This window comes from Oncorhynchus kisutch, linkage group LG19 (assembly GCF_002021735.2).
Source record: "Oncorhynchus kisutch isolate 150728-3 linkage group LG19, Okis_V2, whole genome shotgun sequence".
Taxonomy (NCBI): domain Eukaryota; kingdom Metazoa; phylum Chordata; class Actinopteri; order Salmoniformes; family Salmonidae; genus Oncorhynchus; species Oncorhynchus kisutch.
Window position 1 is genome coordinate 20306553 of NC_034192.2, and position 20463 is coordinate 20327015.

General features: G+C 42.6%; 1 protein-coding gene across 1 annotated transcript in view; it reads left to right on the forward strand.

The window, feature by feature from the left end:
- Nucleotides 1-20463, forward strand: part of cfap54 (cilia and flagella associated 54) — a 139623-nt gene that overhangs the window by 29125 nt on the left and 90035 nt on the right. Inside the window, exons 16-29 of the mRNA XM_020452271.2 lie at nt 2792-2957; nt 3227-3322; nt 3544-3665; nt 3985-4179; nt 4509-4601; nt 5980-6165; nt 6414-6538; nt 6708-6855; nt 7125-7280; nt 7906-8028; nt 11395-11520; nt 17256-17388; nt 19020-19115; nt 19890-20016. Coding sequence (XP_020307860.2) covers nt 2792-2957; nt 3227-3322; nt 3544-3665; nt 3985-4179; nt 4509-4601; nt 5980-6165; nt 6414-6538; nt 6708-6855; nt 7125-7280; nt 7906-8028; nt 11395-11520; nt 17256-17388; nt 19020-19115; nt 19890-20016 — 1892 coding nt within the window. The remainder of the gene's footprint in view (nt 1-2791; nt 2958-3226; nt 3323-3543; nt 3666-3984; nt 4180-4508; nt 4602-5979; nt 6166-6413; nt 6539-6707; nt 6856-7124; nt 7281-7905; nt 8029-11394; nt 11521-17255; nt 17389-19019; nt 19116-19889; nt 20017-20463) is intronic.

Sequence of the window (20463 nt, forward strand, 5' to 3'; positions counted from 1 at the left end):
GGAAACAAAGATACCAAAGATAACCCTGAAGGAGCTGCAAAGCTCCACAGCGAAGATTGGAGTATCTGTCCATAGTACCACTTTAAGCAGTACACTCCACAGAGCAGGGCTTTATGGAAGAGTGGCCAGAAAGAAATAAGCAAACACTTTTGGTGTTCGCCAAAAGGCATGTGGGAGACTCCCCAAACCTATGGAAGAAGTTACCCTGGTCAGATGAGACTAAAATTTTGTTTTTTGGCGATCAAGGAAAACCCTATGTCTGTTGCAAACCCAACACCTCTCATCACTATGAAGCATGGTGGTGGCAACATCATGCTGTGGGGATGTTTTTCATCGGCAGGGACTGGGAAACTGGTCAGAATTGAAGGAATGATGGATGGCGCTAAATACACGGAAATTCTTGAGGGAAACCTGTTTCAGTCTTCCAGAGATTTGAGACGGGGACGAAGGTTCACCTTCTTTTGATTGACAAAAGAAGCATACTGCTAAAGCAACACCTGGGTGGTTCAAGGGGAAAGTATGTCGCAAGTCACATTCTTGGAATGGCCTAGTCAAAGTCCAGACCTGAATCCAAATGAAAATCTGTGGTATGACTTATTGATTGCTGTACACCAACGGAACCCATCCGACCCATCCAAACAGCAGTTTTGCCTTGAAGAATGGGCAAAAATCCCGGTGGCTAGATGTGCCAAGCTTATAGAGACATTCCCCAAGAGACTTGCAGCTGTAATTGCTGCAAAAGGTGGCTCTACAAAGTTTTGACTTTTGGGGGTGTGAATAGTTATTTAAGCTAACCTTTTCTGTTTTTTTTGTCTTATTTCTTGTTTGTTTCACAATAAAAAATATTTAGCACATTCAAAGTGGTAGGCATGTTGTGTAAATGAAAAGATACAACCCCCCCCCAAAATCTATTTTAATTCCAGGTTGTAAGGCAACAAATAGGAAAAATGCCAAGGGGGGGTGAATACTTTCGCAAGCCACTGTATTTAATTTAACCTACTTTAATAGTGAAAATGGTGACTGAACAATAAAGAATTTAAATAACATTTCTTAATTGGAATAATGCTCTTCTTTTAGTCTTTAATCAGACCCCATAACTGTCCGTGTGCATAGTTAGCATGTCGTGGCATAACACAACAGAACAGATAAACTGGAATGACTGTCTCACTCATGGTTGTTCATACAAAAACACGCCCCAAAATATTCTAATGAGCCACCACATATTAATCACTAAAAGAGTAAAGAACCCTTTTCTGAACTGCAAAGAACAATTTAAGCGCTTAAAGGGTTCTTTGAGTCATTAGGGCTCCACATAGACCCATCACCCTTACCAAGAACCCTTGAAGAACCTTGAAGTGTGAAGGACTAAAAATACCATATTCCTACCTACCTGTAGGGTGTCCAATCAAAAGCAAATTTTTTGACCCAAGGGTAAAATAATATGTTAATTGTGTAGATAATCCTCTAAGAAAACCAATGGTCCCAATCTCATGTCTCTATCATAATCTGTTTAAAAGTTGTTGTTGTTGTTGTTTTACCCTTGTAGGATGGCCAAAATTAGGGTGACTAAATCAATGGAGGCCAGAGAAAAAAAGTGGTCAAAAATAAGGAAGATGGAACAGCTTTGACGTCAGCTAGGCTGGGTTGTGTGCGAGAATGAAGGCTACCTGACAGGCTCACTTTCCCATTGAACTCGTCATCTTTCTTCTCGAGTCCGCAGGACATAAAACAATATAGAAGTAAGATAGATATCGATTTTCAGACATGACATGTAGTATATTCATATTTTAGTAAACACTGAGTATACCAAACATTAAAGACACCTGCTCTTTCCATGACAAAGACTCACCAGGTGAAAGCTATGATCCATTATTGATGTCACTTGTTAAATCCACTTCAATCATTATAGATGAAGGGTAGGAGACAGGTTAAAGAAGGATTTTTAAGCATCGACCATTGTGACATGGATTGTGTATACCATTCAGAGGGTGAATGGGCAAGGCAAAAGATTTAAGGTAAGTGCCCTTTGTACGGGGTATGGTAGTAGGTGCCAGGCGCACTGGTTTGTGTCAAGAACTGCAACGCTGCTGGGTTTTTTCACGCTTAACAGTCTCCTGTGTGCATTAAGAATAGTCCACCACCCAAAGGACATCAAGCCAACTTGACAAAACTATGGGAAGCATTGGAGTCAACTTGGGCCAGCATCTCTGTGGAACGCTTTCGACTCCTTGTAGAGTCCATTCCCCGACAAATTGAGGCTGTTCTGAGGGCAGTACAGGGAAATGGGAGGTCGCAACTCTATATTAGGAATATTTTCCTAATATTTGGTATACTCAGTGTATGCGCTTCTTATTCATCCAAAATTCCTGTTATTTTTAAAAGATTTCTCACAAAAACAAGCTTATCTTTGTAAAATGTCAAATGAGCACGATGCACCCACCGCTCTGTCAACAGAGCTTGGTGCTTATTATCGGATGTATTGGGTTACGAAATCCAACTTTTTTGATATACTGTTAATGAAATGTTAGAGAAAAAAAACCTGAACAATTTAGAACATGAATAATCATATTTGTCTTGGTAAAATATATGTTATAAATGTAATCACTAAAGCACGTTTTCACCACTGTGGGTAGACTACTACCTGATAGTAAGGATGATAATGTATTATTGCATTGCTAGACTAGTGCTTTTCACTAGGTGCTTTGCATTGTGCAAGACTCTACACAACCACCTCCGAGATGACAGCTATTTTGGCCCAGGTCTGTTACCACACATCATTCTCTATTTACAGAAGTTTGCTGGGCCGGCCATGCATTCCCCTGCAGAAGGAGGAGAGGGAGAGAGGGTGAAGAGTCCCTCCCTGTCTCTCTCTCTCTCTCTGGTCCCCATGGACCTGCATCTGGAACTGCTGTCTGTCCAGCACAGAGTCTCCCTCAAGCTGCTCAACACCTGCCCAGGTATGTCAGCAAGGTCTCCAGACAGATAGTCCTCCACCATCCCAGAATGCTTTTCTGTGATTTTTTTCCCACCAGATTAATCAGGATTTCCTGCTTTTCCAAGACATCCTCTATTTCATCCTCATTGAAACGTACACAAAACCAAACCTGTGTCCCCCTCTTCTTAAGAGTTATTGTCATGCTCATCATCTCAAATCTGCCATCCTCACTTCCCCTCGACCCATCCACTCTGTATGCTGTGCTGTGCTGTGTTGTGTCCCTTCCCTTAGCTGAGATGCAGCAGCATGCTGGTGACAGTAGGAGATCTATGAGGCCCCCTGGTGGTGTGGACATACCTGAGACCATGGCTAACAGAGCCAGAGGAGGTGAGACTGAGAGCCCTTAACCATGGCCCTGCACTCCATACTTTACATGGCTGCATCAGGTTCTCAGCTTTGTCACAAGCAGTTGTGTATTTCAAGCTGATATTGTGCTTAAGTTTGATTAATTCATGAATCAGTATTTAGGTAATGCATTAGTTATAAACAGAAGATATTGCCAATTATTGTGATAATGATTGTGTGGTCCCTAAAACCTCTGTTTACAGAGTCGGTGCTTCTGGAGCGGATCAGAAAGAATACGATCTCCATAGCTCTGTTCCTGATCCAGAAGGCTCTGCTGTCCCACAGGAAGGATCAGAACAGCAGTGCCACCAAGAGACTGCTAGAGGTAAAGACACTGAAAATGTCAATTGAATATCATGTTGATTTTGATTTGATTTCTTAGGATCCTCATTAGCCGATGCCAATGGCAACAGCTAGTCTTACTGTTGATATAACACATTATGATTGGAGACACATTATATCACAAATGCCATTCTATAAAAATGCTTTGCTTGTCCGTCACGTTGATATGTACATTTCAAGAGAATGACTAATGCCTTTAGTTGCTATACACAATAAATAGCTAGTTCTGCTAGCCTTACTTGAGGTTTGCCCACCATTGAGGTTTTCACCCATTCCTTGTATCCTCCCTGTGTTGGTCACAGGAGGCTGTTGTCTTGATAGAGAAGGCAGAGGTGGAGGAGAGGAAGCTGTACAGCTCCTCTGGTCGTCCGTCAGAGAGGAAGGAGAGAGGAGGAGAGGAGGAGCGAAACACTAGACCTCCTCCTTCCCCTATCCTCCTGTCCCGTACCTACCACTCCATGACCTTCACCCCTGCACCCTACGCCCTGGAGGAACAGGTGATAGGATGTCTACACTAAGCAGACACTCCTGTCTGGATCAGTCAGTGTGTAGCTTACAGTATGAGGATGTTGATCATTATGATTGGGATCATGAGGATCATATCCAGAGCAACTGTCACTCTAAGTACAGTCTGAAGTAGGAACAGTAATGTTCTCATGCTACTCTCATACTGTATCTGGGAGGAATTACATACTGTATGTCTTTGTGGGTGCTATTTTAGGGATTCATATGATAGTGTTTTACTGTAAGGATAGTATTATATATTATAAGGATAGTATCATATTATATAGACAGTAGCATGTTGTCTCTCCATGGTGTGGTGCAGGTGTGCTGGTACCATATCTATGCACGTGAGGCTGAGGGAATCAACCTGAAAGTCAGACTAGGAGACAGCAACCTGGTGGGCACTGGAGACGAGGTAAGTTACTCTACATAATGTCTACTGACACCTACACAGCAAGTTCTCACCTTGTCTGCTGCCCTCTTCAGGTACACATTTTATATGGCCATGGGTATATATTACAGTTCTGTTGCTTTTCAATGCAGCCCCACCAATGTTCCCTCAATTTGTTTTCAGCACTGGCCAAATTTCAGGTCTGCTGAGTGCAAACTTGAACGTTGTAAATATTCTTGCCGCATGTTTACTGTGAACACTGAGGCTGTACCCGCTTTAAAGGGTGTTTTTAAAAGTGGCCAAGTAGCCTAATGTGGCTATTTGATCATAATGTTGGCCTACCAGAGTGGCCTACCATCAGAAACAATGCCACAGTAGCAGCACATGTGTAGTGTTCAATGTAGGCCTGCATTACATGAGACTTAAAAAAAAATAAAAAAAACATGCAGGACTTGACATTAACCTGTTTATCCACTTGTCCTTCAGACAAAGAGGTGACTGAAAATGTTTTGTTGTTTGATGAAAGAAACCACCTTACAAAATGTAATGAATTATTATTCCCATTATTACAGAAAGTCAGACAAGTTATGCTGCAATCTGCCTATTCGTTACATAGCCGTCTCAAAATACAACACTTCCCCTTTAAGACATAAAAAAAACTCTTCACCTGACTTGCTTTTCAAAGATGTCTTGTAGGAAGCAACCACTCCCCCATTGTTGGCTAGAAATTAGCTATAACTGGGCTAATAACTCACTAACTAGCAAAGAATATGAACAAATGTGCACAGGTGGCTAAACAATCACTTCTACTCACGACTGCTCATGCTGTAAACACAGTCCAGTTCAAAGTGAATGGAAGATCCATATATGGCAATGACTATTTGCATATTATGGCCCACCGGTCTGTGTAGATTAAGGCCTGAGTCGTGCCTGTCAATGCAATAGAATCCTACTCCAAATAGAATCCTACTCCAATGTGCTCCAATTGCTCTGCCTACAAGAAAATCTCTCGCACGGTGAGTTTAGAATACTAAATCTCGCATAGTTCATTTTGCTTCGATATATTACTTTGAAAGTGGCTAATATTGCGTTGGTTCGAGCACAATTCCCACAGTAACGGGAAACGTTGATAGTGTTAACTAAAGGGAAAACTCTAGAAAGTTGAGTGATGTTCATTCTGGTGCTTCTCTGCGTAGGCTGATATTTCTTCTGTGCAGCAGTCCAAGGGGAGCTGCGCGCCCATGTGCAGCTTAGAGGGAAAATTGGCCACCACTAATTAGTCCCAAGACATCTGTACTCATGGTTGGCCTAGCTAGATTCATAGAAATAGAATGAATAGATTTTCATTCTATTTCAATGGCTAGATTTTTCATAAACTCTCTGTCCCTGTGTTTCTGCCCAGGTTCCTGCATCAGGGGAGCGACTGCTACGAGTGGACTGCTTGGAGCCGAACCAGAAGTATGTGTTTGCTGTAGCAGCCTACAACGCCGGGGGTAAACTGGTGGGCAATGCCATTGGAGAGACAACCAGGCCTCTGCTAGCCTCATTGCCTCTGCCACTGCTCACCACCTGGGCACACCTGGCACAGGTACTGAGGAAGGAATCCTAACACTCACACCTCAAAGACTTATCATGTAACATGATATTCAAATCCTGTAGCTGTGTTTGTCAATCAAAAGACTAGTGAGAAAGTTTGGGTTATAGCTACACACACATCTCACGTTAGGATTCGGCCATATATAAGGTCACCGATTTATTGAGTGTCTGTGGGTTACTCTATGTATAATCTGGTGACTGTAGGACCCTCTCTCCCTGTCTGTGTTGTGTCCCATGCAGGCAGCGTACCAGACAGGGCAACACGCTCTAGCCAAGAGAGCCTGCAGTGAACTGTGGAGCCACTTCAACCAGCCCAAAGGTCTTCAAGAGCCAGGGGCCACTTTAGAGGGGCTAGCTCAGACCAAGTGAGGACAACACACTCTTGACTGAGATGTGTTTGTTTGAGATACTTATTCCCTCACATTCCTTTCTGTCATGGCTCTTGTTAATCTATCCCCTCTTTCACCCGATTTACCTCTCGTTTTCTCACCCCCCCCCCCCCCCCCCCCCCCCCCTCTCCCTCCTCCTCTTCAGGCTGCGTTTGGAGACTCTGCAGCGCTCCTCTCCTCTCCTCCTCCACCTCTTCCTCTCCTCCATCCTGATGCAGACAGAGATCCACATCCAGGAGGGTGCGCTGTTCTGTGACACCCTCAGTGACGGGGGACCACTCATTTGGGGACAGGTAAGTACACTAAGGCACTGTTTCCTAAATGGATGGCTCCTTTATGGTCATGGCCGTAAACTGGGCTCTGGGTAAGAACATTTGTTTATTTTACTTGGTGCGTCATAAGAAAAAGGGAAAGTCCAAGAGTCCCTGCGTGGGAGTCACATGTGGAATTTGGATTTTTCAGAATGTAATATATGTGACTCTGAGAGAGAACCAAGCATGACAGTGAGAGATGTTAGAGAGGGTGGTATGATGGCAGCTGTGTATACTTTTAACCCCTTCAGGAGTCCAGGTTGGCAGAGTGTGAGCGGATGCTGGTGGCCATAGACCTGGCTCTCTGGCTGAATGACAGCAGCGCTGCCCTGCAGGCTGTGGTGGGGTGTTATGGCCTGCTGGCCCCGCTCATGTTTCACCAGATCCCAGCAGAGCCTGTTGTACAGGTAAGGTACAATAAACCTACTGAGCTCCTGATTGACTCACTGTTTCCTGGACCCAGATTAAGCCTATTTTTAACGGTTCTCTTGTGGTGAAGGAGAGTCGGACCAAAATGCGGCGTGTAGATTGCGATCCATGTTTAATAAACAAACGTAAAACACAAATCAATACAAACACTACAAAAACCAAAACAGCCTATACTTGTGTAAACTAACACAGAGCCAGGAACAAGGACACTAAGGACAATCACCCACAAAACCCAACACAAAACAGGCTACCTAAATATGGTTCCCAATCAGAGCCAATGACTAACACCTGCCTCTGATTGAGAACCATATCAGGCCAAACATAGAAATAGACAAACCAGACACACAACATAGAATGCCCACCCAGCTCACGTCCTGACCAACACTAAAACAAGGAAAACACATACGAACGATGGTCAGACCGTGACACTATTGGTGTATGTCTAAGCACCTTCGATGTAGATTCTCCATTTAGCATGCTTTTTAATTGTTTTTGGAAAAATGTTGCCTATTGTTTGTAAATTATTGCTTTACTATTATGATTATCACATTGCCGTGCTGATCTTGTAAATGTGGGTGTAAACAGTATTTATGTCTCTTCCAGGTGCTGATGAAGTGCCTGGCAGTGCTGACAGAGATCTCAGGAGTTGTCAAACAAAAACGCTCAGCCATCACCTCAGAGTCTCTCCTGCACATGATAGCCTGTATAACATATTATGTTGCCAAGGTAACCATGTGTTTGTGTGTGTCGGAGTATAATATTTTCCAGAGAATCTACAAATTTTCCTTTCCGAGAAAAGCCAAGAAATTACCGGGCATACCGGTATTCCCGTTCAAACCGAAGGTGCTATTTAAAAACATATATTACCAGTGAATAAAACTGAAACTGAAATGATTATACTACTCTAAATGGAGAAATTAACACATTAATCTAAAGTTTTCTTGTTGAATTTGTTGCAATTTAATAAACTCAAAGTTCTCTCAAAGTCACCATATTATTTTGTTGGTGTAGCCTATTAATGTAGGCCTATGAAGCACTGTTGGCAAACTGGTAAAATATTATGCGGTCTAGTGAAAATTACATTTGTTTTAATCTACCTTTCACTGAAAGATGTCACTTGTTGGCCCTTTTCTCTCCGCTTGCACCTGGCTCCCGGAGGAATTTGGAGGTTGTGGCTGTTTTAGGGCTGACCCCATTTAGTTGACTGGTAGATTGGTTGATAGGCTGTTGGTCGACCAAGATTTGTTTAGTCCAGCAGTGTAAAATATATACAGTACCAGTCAAAGGTTTGGACTCACCTACTCATTCAAGGATTTTTCTTAATTTTTTATATTTTCTACATTATAGAATAATAGTGAAGACATCAAAGCTATGAAATAACACATATGGAATAATGTAGCAACCAAAAAAGTGTTAAACAAATATGAACATATTTTAGATTTTTAGATTCTTCAAAGTAGCCACCCTTTGCCTTGATGACAGCTTTGCACACTCTTGGCATTCTCTCAACCAGCTTCATGAGGAAGGCTTTTAGAACCGTCTTGAAGGAGTTTCCACATATGCTGAGTACTTGTTGGCTGCTTTTCCTTCACTCTGCGGTCTGACTCATTCCAAACCATTTCAGTTTGGTTGAGGTCGGGTGATTGTGGAAGACAGGTCATCTGATGCAGCACTCCTCCACTACCCTTCTTGGTAAAATAGCCCTTACACATTACCTGGAGGTAATTGTCCTGTTCAAAAACAAATGATAGTCCCACTAAGCGCAAACCAGATGGGATGGCGTATCACTGCAGAATGTTGTTGTAGCCATGCTGGTTAAGTGTGCCTTGAATTCTAAATGAATCACAGACAGTGTCACCAGCAAAGCACCCCCACACACCCCCACCCCCCCTTTATACCCCCCCCCCCCTCCCCCACACACACACACACACAAACCTTGTCACAACACAACTGATTGGCTCAAACGTGTTAAGAAGGAATGAATTAACCACAAAAAGTTAATCCACAAATTAACTTTTATGAAGGCACGCCTGTTAATTGAAATGCATTCCAGGTGACTACCTCATGAAGCTGGTTGAGAGAATTCCAAGAGTGTGCAAAGCTGTCATCAAGTCAAAGGGTGAAGAATCTATTTGAAGAATCTCAAATATAAAATATGTTTTGATTTGTATAACCCTTTTTTGGTTACTACATGATTCAAAATGTGTTATTTCATCGTTTAGATGTCTTCACTGTTATTCTACAATGTAGAAAATAGTTTTAAAAAAGCAAAAAAAACATTGAATGAGTAGGTGTTCTAAAACGTTTGACCGGTAGTGTAAATAGTGAAGTGAACAGGTCCCAAAATTGACCCCTGTAGTACACCTTTATGGACTTCAAGTAATTCAGAGTTAACCCCATCAGTCATGATAGCCTGAGTTCTGTCACTAAGAATCCATGAACAGGTGTACGAGCTCAGCCTATTCAGGACAACTTATTCATTAAAATAGCATGATCAACAGTATCAAAAGCTTTTTACAGGTCCACAAACAAAGCAGCACATTTGATTTTTGTGTCTAATGCATTGACAAGATCATTAACAACTAAAGTGGTTGCTGTAACAGTGCTATGCCCAGGACTAAACCCTGATTGGTTGACATTCAAAATACATTTCTATGATAAAAAAAATAGCAAAGTTGTACATTTACCAAGTATTCTAGAATCTTAGTTAGACAAGGATGCCTTGAAATGGGGTGATAATTATTAAGATCACTACTATCCTAGAGCTGATTTCTATACTTTTGGAATATTTCCCGATAACAATGTTAAGTAAAAAAGTGTGTTATTGAGCCAACTATGATGGGCGCTGCACACTTAAGCAGACCAGGATCCAGTTGTTGTCTATTGCTAGTAAAGCATCCAGGACTTCTTTTTCTATAAATAGCCTAAAAGAAAAATTATTTATTTGATCATTCAGAAAGTTTCCCCTATCAGCATCTAGCCTTATATCACTGTGAATAGGCTTAGAAGTTATTTCAAAGAGAGATAGCCCACTGAAATAAAATGGTGATTAAAGGCATCAATGATGGCATATTTTCCCTAATGAGGCTGAATGAATTTGTTGTGTCAGAGAGGAGGAAGTAGAACCCTAAAGGAATTTGACAGTTTTCCAGACTTTAGCTGGGTTCCCATTACAATCTGAAAGTGGTTAATCAGATTTTGCATTTCTGATTTGTCTTAAACAATGATTCCTCAGTTGCTTAAAAGCTTGCCGGTCCAAGCCTAAGCCTTGACCCAAGCATCATCTCTTATTGAATAACTTCTGATAATTCCGGAGTGTACCAGACATTCCATCTACCTTTAACCCTTTATTTTATGAAGGGAGTACGATTATCCACAATAGTATTGAAGACATATGCAAAGAGGCTCAAAGCTAAATCAGATTCAGGGATAGCTGAAATTCAATCAAGGTCACTATAATAAAGATAATGTAAAAGAAAAGCCTGTTCACTGAAGTTTTTAAAGTTCCTCTTTGTGATGACACGAGGCTTAGATTTTTGTAACTCGATTTTTGTATCTCTAACACAAACAACTGGGCAATGGTCACTAACATCTTGGGCGAAAACACCAGTAGAAACATATTTCTCCGGTGTATTCATGAAACCCTCTCTAAGCTTTACAGGAATATGATTGACCATGCAGATAGCAGAGATGGCTGTAGATAAGCCAGATTTAGACATTTCATATAATTTAACAGTGCCATTTCACGTCACACTGTTTAAAAAAATTATTTATTATAATTTACTGGTTTCTCGCCCTTATTTATCTCTGGAATCGAGAATGGGTTTGGGCAGGAATTCTCTGGGCATCTCGGTAACCCGGATCCCGCTATTAAACTGTAGTGTGTGTATGTGTGTGAAAAAGAGGAAGAGCTGAAGAAGATTTTGCGCAGCCGCCCAAAGTGTTTGTAAGGATACGGCTGTGTGTTCCGTTTTGGGCCTTTGAGCTATATACCAACCAAAGAGGGAGAGCTGGAAAAGGTTTTAACTCAGTGTGTGTGTATGAGTTCCATACATGTAGATCTATTAAGACCAGTCTTCTACTAACCCATAGGCCCTTCGCACCCTGGAGAAGCACCGTTTGGCAGCAACAGTGATCGAACAGGGAAAGAAAGTCCTCCGTGATATCCTGGAGACCGTGCAGGGACCCAGTAAGCCCCTTCCAGTGGAGCCAGACGGGGTATGTACTGCACTGTAACCTATACTGCCTTTTAATCAATTACTCATCAAAGCACACCTCCATTTACAGCCCAAGTAGGGCATAAAATTAACACCCGCCAAATGCCGGTAGATTTTGGTATTGGTAGTTAAGAATGTCTGTTCCACCAGCCACGTTGGCGGGTGGTCAATTTGCAGGGCTTTACATTGTGAGCATTACATTCGCATTTGCTAATAAAAATAGAGTCAGAAGTCAAGTATGAGCACTTGCGAGTTGCAATTTATAAAATGAAGTAGCTGTTTTCAATGTATTTCTGCAGTTTTGTTTCATAGAAATAAGTATCCTATATCCCACCTCGCGCAGCATCAATGACTGGCTGGTGAGCTGTGCGCTGTGAGTGAAGTGCTGATAGATACATTTTTGGAGGCGCTGCGCACAGGCATAAAAGTTGGTATAATTTACTCGAAAGCCTACAAAGTGAGACTTTGTCCTCGTGTTTCTTGGCTATTTACTTTGTTTTGTTCACGAGCTCGGTTGTTTTTCAATGTTAGTTGGTAGTTGGCTTCAACTGCTTGCAAAGAGACATGGTCTACTACTAGTCAGTTGTCAGATTCAAAATCTCACACAGACGTGACAAGGCTTGAGTGGCCCCATTACTATTTTAACGTCCCACACTTAAGCCCCTGTTACACACATCAATAGTGTGTTTTGTCTGTTAATTACCATGTTGTCTAAATGAAGCAGAGGAGTCAAAGCATCACTACAGAAAAAAAACCTATACTTGGAAACTCATCAAATAGCCTCACGTTGTTCAGTACCAGTCAAAAGTTTGGACACCTACTCATTCAAGGGTTTTTCTTTATTTTTTACTATTTTCTACATTGTAGAATAATAATGAAGACATCAACTATGAAATAACACATATGGAATCATGTAGTAACCAAAAAAGTCTTTAACAAATCAAAATATATTTTATATTTGAGATTCTTCAAAGTACCCACCTTTTGCCTTGATGACAGCTTTGCACATGCTTGGTATTCTCTCAACCAGCTTCACCTGGAATGCTTTTCCAAATAGTCTTGAAGGAGTTTCCACATATGCTGAGCACTTGTTGGCTGCTTTTCCTTCACTCTGCGGTCCAACTCATCCCAAACCATCTCAATTGGGTTGAGGTTGGGTGATTGTGGAGGCCAGGTCATCTGATGCAGCACTCCATCACTCTCCTTCTTGGTCAAATAGCCCTTACACAGCCTGGAGGTGTGTTGGGTCATTGTCCTGTTGAAAACCAAATGATAGTCCCACTAAGCGCAAACCAGATGGGATGGCGTAACACTGCAGAATGTTGTAGTAGCCATGCTGGTTAAGTGTGCCTTAAAATTCTAAATAAATTGTTGACAGTGTTACCAGCAAAGCACCCTCATACCATCACAGCTCCTCCTCCATGCTTCACGGTGGGAACCACACATGCCGAGATCATCCTTTCACCTACTCTGCGTCTCACAAAGACACTGCGGTTGGAACCAAAAATCTCTCATTTGGACTCATCAGACCAAAGGACAGATTTCCACCGGTCTAATGTCCATTGCTCGTGTTTCTTGGCCCAAGCGAGTTCTGAATGGCTCAAACGCATTCAGAAGGAGAGAAATTCCACAAAGGAACTTTTAACAAGGCACACCTGTTCATTGAAATGCATTCCAGGTGAATATATAATGAAGCTGGTTGAGATATTGCCAAGCGTGTGCAAAGCTGTCATCAAGGCGAAGGGTGGCTACTTTAAAGAATCTCAAATATAAAATTTGTTTGGATTTATTTAGCACTTCTTTGGTTACTACATGATTCCATATGTGTTATTTCATAGTTGATGTCTTCTATTATTTTGCAATGCAGAAAATAGTAAAAAAAATAAAGAAAAAGCCTGGAATGAGTACGTGGGTCCAAACCTTTGACTGGTACTGTATGTCACATTGAGGATTGTGCTCTTCGCTTTGTGTGTGTGTCAGGACTTCCGGACATTTAACCAGCAGCAGTTTAATTTACTGATCATGTAAGAAATTGTGACTCACCACCTGGATTTATGTAGCAACATTTGAAATTGGGTTTTTAACATTGGTAAAAAGTAGCTCTGAGTCGCTACATCATGGTATATCATACACTGCATTTTTGAGGAACAATCGGAAAGTAATTCTGCTTTGGAAGCTGATACACTTGAAAAATCACTTTTGAGAAAAGGGCATTTTAGTGTGTACGGCCGGCACAGGTATTGAACCAGCACCTGTAGAAACGCAGTGATGCAGTGTCTTAGAACTTTGCGCCGCTCGGCCGCTGTACAATGTGACCGGTCGGGAGTAGGCTACAGTACTACAGTAATAGCAAAATAATCCTAACATTTCCACACCCTAATTGTAGTCTATGTTTCTCTTAGAATAAAAACCTTAGTGTAACAACAGTTTTATTAGTAAGTAATACTGACGAGTAGTAACAAATTAAATAAGTGTATCTTACCGGGTGTGCATGTGCAGGACAGAGGAATAGCAATTCTAACACTATTGTTCTAAATTCAATCACCTTCTTCATCCTCATCATTCAGTTCATTGAAATTCAATTTTGAAGTCATGCACAATTATCATTGGTTTATGTCACCCATTCATTGTCAGTTAGCGACACAGTAGCACCTTGGGACCCAAAAGCATAATCAGTGCTCTAACTCCCCCTTGCGCTGGTCTGGAGCAAAGAAGTAATGACTCAGAGTACCGTACTAAACCACAAATTACCTCTAAATCCCGCAGCATAATTCAAACTTTTAGTTGAGCAACCACTGTATGTTTTTTCGCGTTATTTGTAACTTACTTTGTACATAATGTTTCTGCCACCATGTCTTATGATCGAAAAGAGCTTCTACATATCAGGACAGCGATTACCCACCCCGTACTGGAGGAATACTTTTTCTTCATCGAGTCGGACGGGAAGGATTTACCTCAGACGCCCGACAAGGCCCTCTTCCCCGTTATTCACAGGAGAAAGAGACGGAGGTATCGAGGACGAAGGTCCGGGTGCCTTGTAAGGATCTGTCGCCGAGAGGGTAATCTACCTTTACCATCGGTCCTATTAGCCAACGTAAAATCAATCGATAATAAAATAGACAAACTATGATCACGTATTTCCTACCAATGGGACATTAAAAACTGTAATATCTTATATTTCACTGAGTCGTGGCTGAACGACGACATGAATAACGTACAGCTGTCGGGTTTTAAGCTTATTCGGCAGGATAGAACAGCAGCCTCTGGTAAAGACAAGGGGTGGCGGTCTATGTATATTTGTAAACAACAGCTGGTGCATGAAATCTAAGAAAGTCTCAAGGTTTTGCTCGCCTGAGGTAGAGTATCTCATGATAAGCTGTAGACCACACTATTTACCAAGATCGTTTTCATCTGTATTTTTCGTAGGTGTTTATATACCACCACAAACCGATGCTCGCACTAAGACCACACTCAATGAGCTGTTTACGGCCATAAGCAAGCAGGAAAACGTTCATCCAGAGGTGGCGCTCCTAGTGACCGGGGACCTTAATGCAGGGAAACTCAAATCAGTTTTACCTAATTTCTACCAGTATGTTAAATGTGCAACCAGAGGGGGAAAAAAACTCTAGACTACCTTTATTCCACACACAGAGACACGTACAAAGCTCTCCCTTGCCCTCCATTTGGCAAATTTGACCATAATGCTATCCTCCTGATTCTTGCTTACAAGCAAAAACTCAAACAGGAAGCAACAGTGACTCGGTCAATAAGAAAGTGGTCAGATGAAGCAGAGTCCTACAGGACTGTTTTGCTAGCACAGACTGGAATATGTTCCGGGATTCTTCCGATGGCATTGAGGAGTACACCACATTAGTCACTGGCCTCATCAATAAGTGCATCGATGACATCGTCCCCACAGTGACTGTACGTACATACAACCAGAAGCCATGGTTTACAGGCAACATCCTCACTGAGCTAATTGGTAGAGCTGCCACTTTCGAGGAGCGGGACTCTAACCCGGAAGCTTATAAGAAATCCTGCTATGCCTTCCGACGAACCATAAAACAGGCAAAGTGTCAATACAGGACTAAGATTGAATCGTACTACACTGTCTCCGATGCTCGTCGGATGTGGCAGGGCTTGCAAACTATTACAGACTGCAAAGGGAAGCACAGCCGTGAGCTTCCCAGTGACATGAGCCTACCAGACAAGCCAAATTATTCTATGCTTGCTTCAAGGCAAGTAACACTTAAAGCAAGCATGAGAGCATCAGCTGTTCCAGACGATTGTGTGATCACGCTCTCCGTAGCCGATGTGGGTAAGATCTTTAAACAGGTCAACATTCACAAGGCCGCAGGGCCAGATGGATTACTAGGACGTGTACTCCTAGCAAGTGTCTTCACTGACATTTTCAACCTGTCCCTAATGGAGTCTGTAATACCAACATGTTTCAAGCAGACCACCATAGACCCTGTTCCCAAGAACACTAAGGTAACCTGCCTAAATGACTACAGACTACAGAAAGTCTGGTCATGGCTCACATCAACACCGCTATCCCAGAAACCCTAGACCCAATTTGCATACCGCCCCAACAGATCCACAGATGATGCGGTCTCTTGCACTCAACACTGCCCTTTCCCATTGACTACAGCTCAGCGTTCAACATCACAGTGCCCTCAAAGCTCATCACTAAGCTTGGGACTAAACACCTCCCTCTGCAAATGGATCCTGGACTTCCTGACGGGCTGACCCAGGTGGTAAGGGTAGGTAACACGCTGATCCTCAACACGGGGGCCCCTCAGGGGTACTTGCTCATTCCCCTCCTGTACTCCCTGTTCACTCATGATTGCATGGCCAGGCACTACTCCAACACCATTATCAAGTTTGCTGAAGACAAAACAGTGGTAGGCCTGATCACCAACAACGAAGAGACAGCCTATAGGGAGGAGGTCAGAGACCTGGCCGTGTGGTGCCACAACCTCTCCCTCAATGTAAACAAGACAAAGGAGATGATTGTGGACTACAGGAAAAGGAGGACCTAGCACGCCCCCATTCTCATCGACGGGACTGCAGTGGAGCAGGTTGAGAGCTTCAAGTTCCTTGGTGTCCACATCACCAACAAACTAACATGGTCCAAACACACTACGACAGTCGTGAAGAGGGGACGAGCATACTGGTTGCATCACTGCCTGGTATGGCAACTGCTCGGCCTCCGACCGCAAAGCACTTCAGAGGGTAGTGCGTACGGCCCAGTACATCACTGGGGCCAAGCTTCCTGCCATCCAGGACTTCTTTACCAGGCGGTGTCAGAGGAAGGCCCTAAAAATTGTCAAAGACTCCAGTCACCCTAGTCATGGACTGTTCTCTCTGCTACCGCGCTGGAGCGGTAGCAGGTACTGGAGCGCCAAGTCTAGGTCCAAAAGGCTTCTTAACAGCTTCTACCCCAAGCCATGAGACTCCTGAACAGCTAATCAATGGGCTATCCAGACTATTTGCATTGCTATCCAGACTATTTGCATCTTGCGTTACATCTACTGGTATGGATAGGCTAAAATGCATTACTTCACAATGGGATTTGTTTTCTTCTCCCAGACACCTTTTTTTGTGGGGGGGGGGGGGGCAAAAGCCGGCTAATGGAAACCTTGGTGTCTGTGTGTGTGTGTGTGTGTGTGTGTGTGTGTGTGTGTGTGTGTGTGTGTGTGTGTGTGTGTGTGTGCGTATGACCGGATTGAGAAGTTGATGAAGAAGGCAGGCAGCATCCAGGGAGAGGAGGAGCAGAATGAACAGATGAAGGCTCTGGAGGGCAGTGCCATGAAGAACAAGAGGACTGGAACCTTCATGCTGCATGACAGCTCAGCCTGGAGCAGGGGTATGAGATACTACAGGCCTTTGCTGTACTGTCCTGTGCTAACTGTCCTGTTTGTAACATTGTAGACATTAAAACAAATTACTATCAACTGTTGTTGATTGGCAATATTCTATTATACAGTGGGGCAAAAAAGTATTTAGTCAGCCACCAATTGTGCAAGTTCTCCCACTTAAAAAGATGAGAGAGGCCTGTAATTTTCATCATAGGTACACTTCAACTATGACAGACAAAATGAAGAAAAAAAATCCAGAAAATCACACAAGTCTTCACAAGGTTTTCACACACTGTTGCTGGTATTTTGGCCCATTCCTCCATGCAGATCTCCTCTAGAGCAGTGATGTTTTGGGGCTGTTGCCCGGCAACACGGACATTCAACTCCCTCCAAAGATTTTCTATGGGGTTGAGATCTGGAGACTGGCTAGGCCACTCCAGAACCTTGAAATGCTTCTTAAGAAGCCACTCCTTTGTTGCCCGGGCGGTGTGTTTGGGATCCTTGTCATGCTGAAAGACCCAGCCACGTTTCATCTTCAATGCCCTTGCTGATGGAAGGAGGTTTTCACTCAAAATCTCACAATACATGGCCCCATTCATTCTTTCCTTTACACGGATCAGTCGTCCTTGGCCCTTTGCATAAAAACAGCCCCAAAGCATGATGTTTCCACCCCCATGCTTCACAGTAGGTATGGTGTTCTTTGGATGCAACTCAGCATTCTTTGTCCTCCAAAAAGTAATATTTTGGTTTCATCTGACCATATGACATTCTCCCAATCTTCTTCTGGATCATCCAAATGCTCTCTAGCAAACTTCAGATGGGCCTGGACATGTACTGGCTTAAGCAGGGAGACACGTCTGGCACTGCAGGATTTGAGTCCCTGGCGGCGTAGTGTGTTACTGATGGGAGGCTTTGTTACTTTGGTCCCAGCTCTCTGCAGGTCATTCACTAGGTCCCCCCGTGTGGTTCTGGGATTTTTGCTCACCGTTCTTGTGATAATTTTGACCCCACGGGGTGAGATCTTGCGTGGAGCCCCAGATCGAGGGAGATTATCAGTGGTCTTGTATGTCTTCCATTTCCTAATATTCGCTCCCACAGTTGATTTCTTCAAACCAAGCTGCTTACCTATTGCAGATTCAGTCTTCCCAGCCTGGTGGAGGTCTACAATTTTGTTTCTGGTGTCCTTTGACAGCTCTTTGGTCTTGGCCATAGTGGAGTTTGGAGTGGGACTGTTTGAGGTTGTGGACAGGTGTCTTTTATACTGATAACAAGTTCAAACAGGTGCCATTAATACAGGTAACGAGTGGAGGACAGAGGAGCCTCTTAAAGAAGAAGTTACAGGTGTGTAAGAGCCAGAAATCTTGCTTATTTGTAGGTGACCAAATACTTATTTTCCACCATAATTTGCAAATAAATTAATTACAAATCCTACAATGTGATTTTCTGGATTTCTTTTTCTCATTTTGTCTGTCATAGTTGAAGTGTACCTATGATGAAAATTACAGGCCTCTCTCATCTTTTTAAGTGGGAGAACTTGCACAATTGTTGGCTGACTAAATACTTTTTTGCCCCACTGTATATGTATCATTGAATATGGATTGATTCTATTATATTCTCTTCTCTTCTACATTATTCTTAGCGGTGGCCCATGCTCATGAACTGACTGGACAGGAGGACCCCATTCTGCTGTACCCCATCGTCACCAACAGCCCTCTGAAGGCTGCTTTCAAAGATTGTACGTATTTATTAACCCTATCTCTGTCTTCCCTCTGTGTTTACTGTACCTGTCTTCCCTAGGTGTTTAGTGCCTTCAGAAAGTATTCACAGCCCTTGACGTTTTCTTCATTTTATATGCTTGTCATCAGCAAGGACAAGGGAGTGTTTTAGGATAAAAAGAAATGGAATAGAGCTAAGCACAAGCAAATCCTAGAGGAAAAGCTGGTTCAGTCTGCTTTCCAACAGACACTGGGAGACAAATTCACCTTTCAGCAGGACAATAACCTAAAACACAAGGGCAAATATATACTGGAATTGCTTACCAAGACCTACTTGAATGTTCCTGAGTGGCCTAGTTACAGTTTTGAGTCAAATTGGCTTGAAAATCTATGGCAAGACTTAAAAATGATCTGTCTAGCAATGGTCAACAAGCAATTGGACAAAGATTACATTTTTTCAATAATAGTGCAAATATTGTACAATCCAAGGTGTGCAAAGCTCTTAGAGACTTACCCAGAAATAATCACAGCTGTAATCGCTGCCAAAGGTGATCCTAACATGTATTGACTCAGGGATATGAATACTTATGTATATTTGATATTTCTATATTTTATTTTCAATGAATGTGTAAAGATTTCTATAAACATGTTTTCACCTTTTGAGAAAAAATATATGTAGGCTGTAACACAACAAAATATTGAATAAGTCAAGGGGTATGAATACTTTCTGAAGGCACTTTGTGTATGTGTCTGTCTGTACTGTATGATCAATGAGTATTTGGCCTGTGTTTCAGTGATGAAGTTCAAGCGCAAGGCGTGCTTCATGGAGTTTGCTGTGCTGCTGCTCCAGAGGACCATGCAGGCAGACCATCTAGAGCTGGTCCTGCAGTGGGGACACGACATATTTGGCTGGCTTAGCAGGTACTGTATAGTACCGGCCTCTAAGTACTATTATCACATTTTAGTTAGTGGACCTGCGTCGACCTCTGTGGACCAGTTTAGTGGACTTGCGTGGTTCTGACAGACATTTTTGCTTATAAATCAATCTGTGGACACGGTAGGATTCACACAGACACAGGAGTATGTCTCTTCTGCCTGTGTGTAGCAGGATGTGAAATCTGACACCACTTGAAGCTGGGCTGTCCCTCCTATCATTTCATTTGCTCTACCGACTGTCCATCAACTCCTGACTGAACTCTAACTAACAACTAACGCAGCAGGAGAGAGTGGTTTCGTCATCGTAACACATTCAGAGATAAATTAATAGCCAGTAATCTAAAATAATTAATATATTTTAAGCAAAAAAACACTTTCTGTTTGCCATAGACAGACAGTATTAACATGAGATGAAAGGCGACTTCCTAGTTT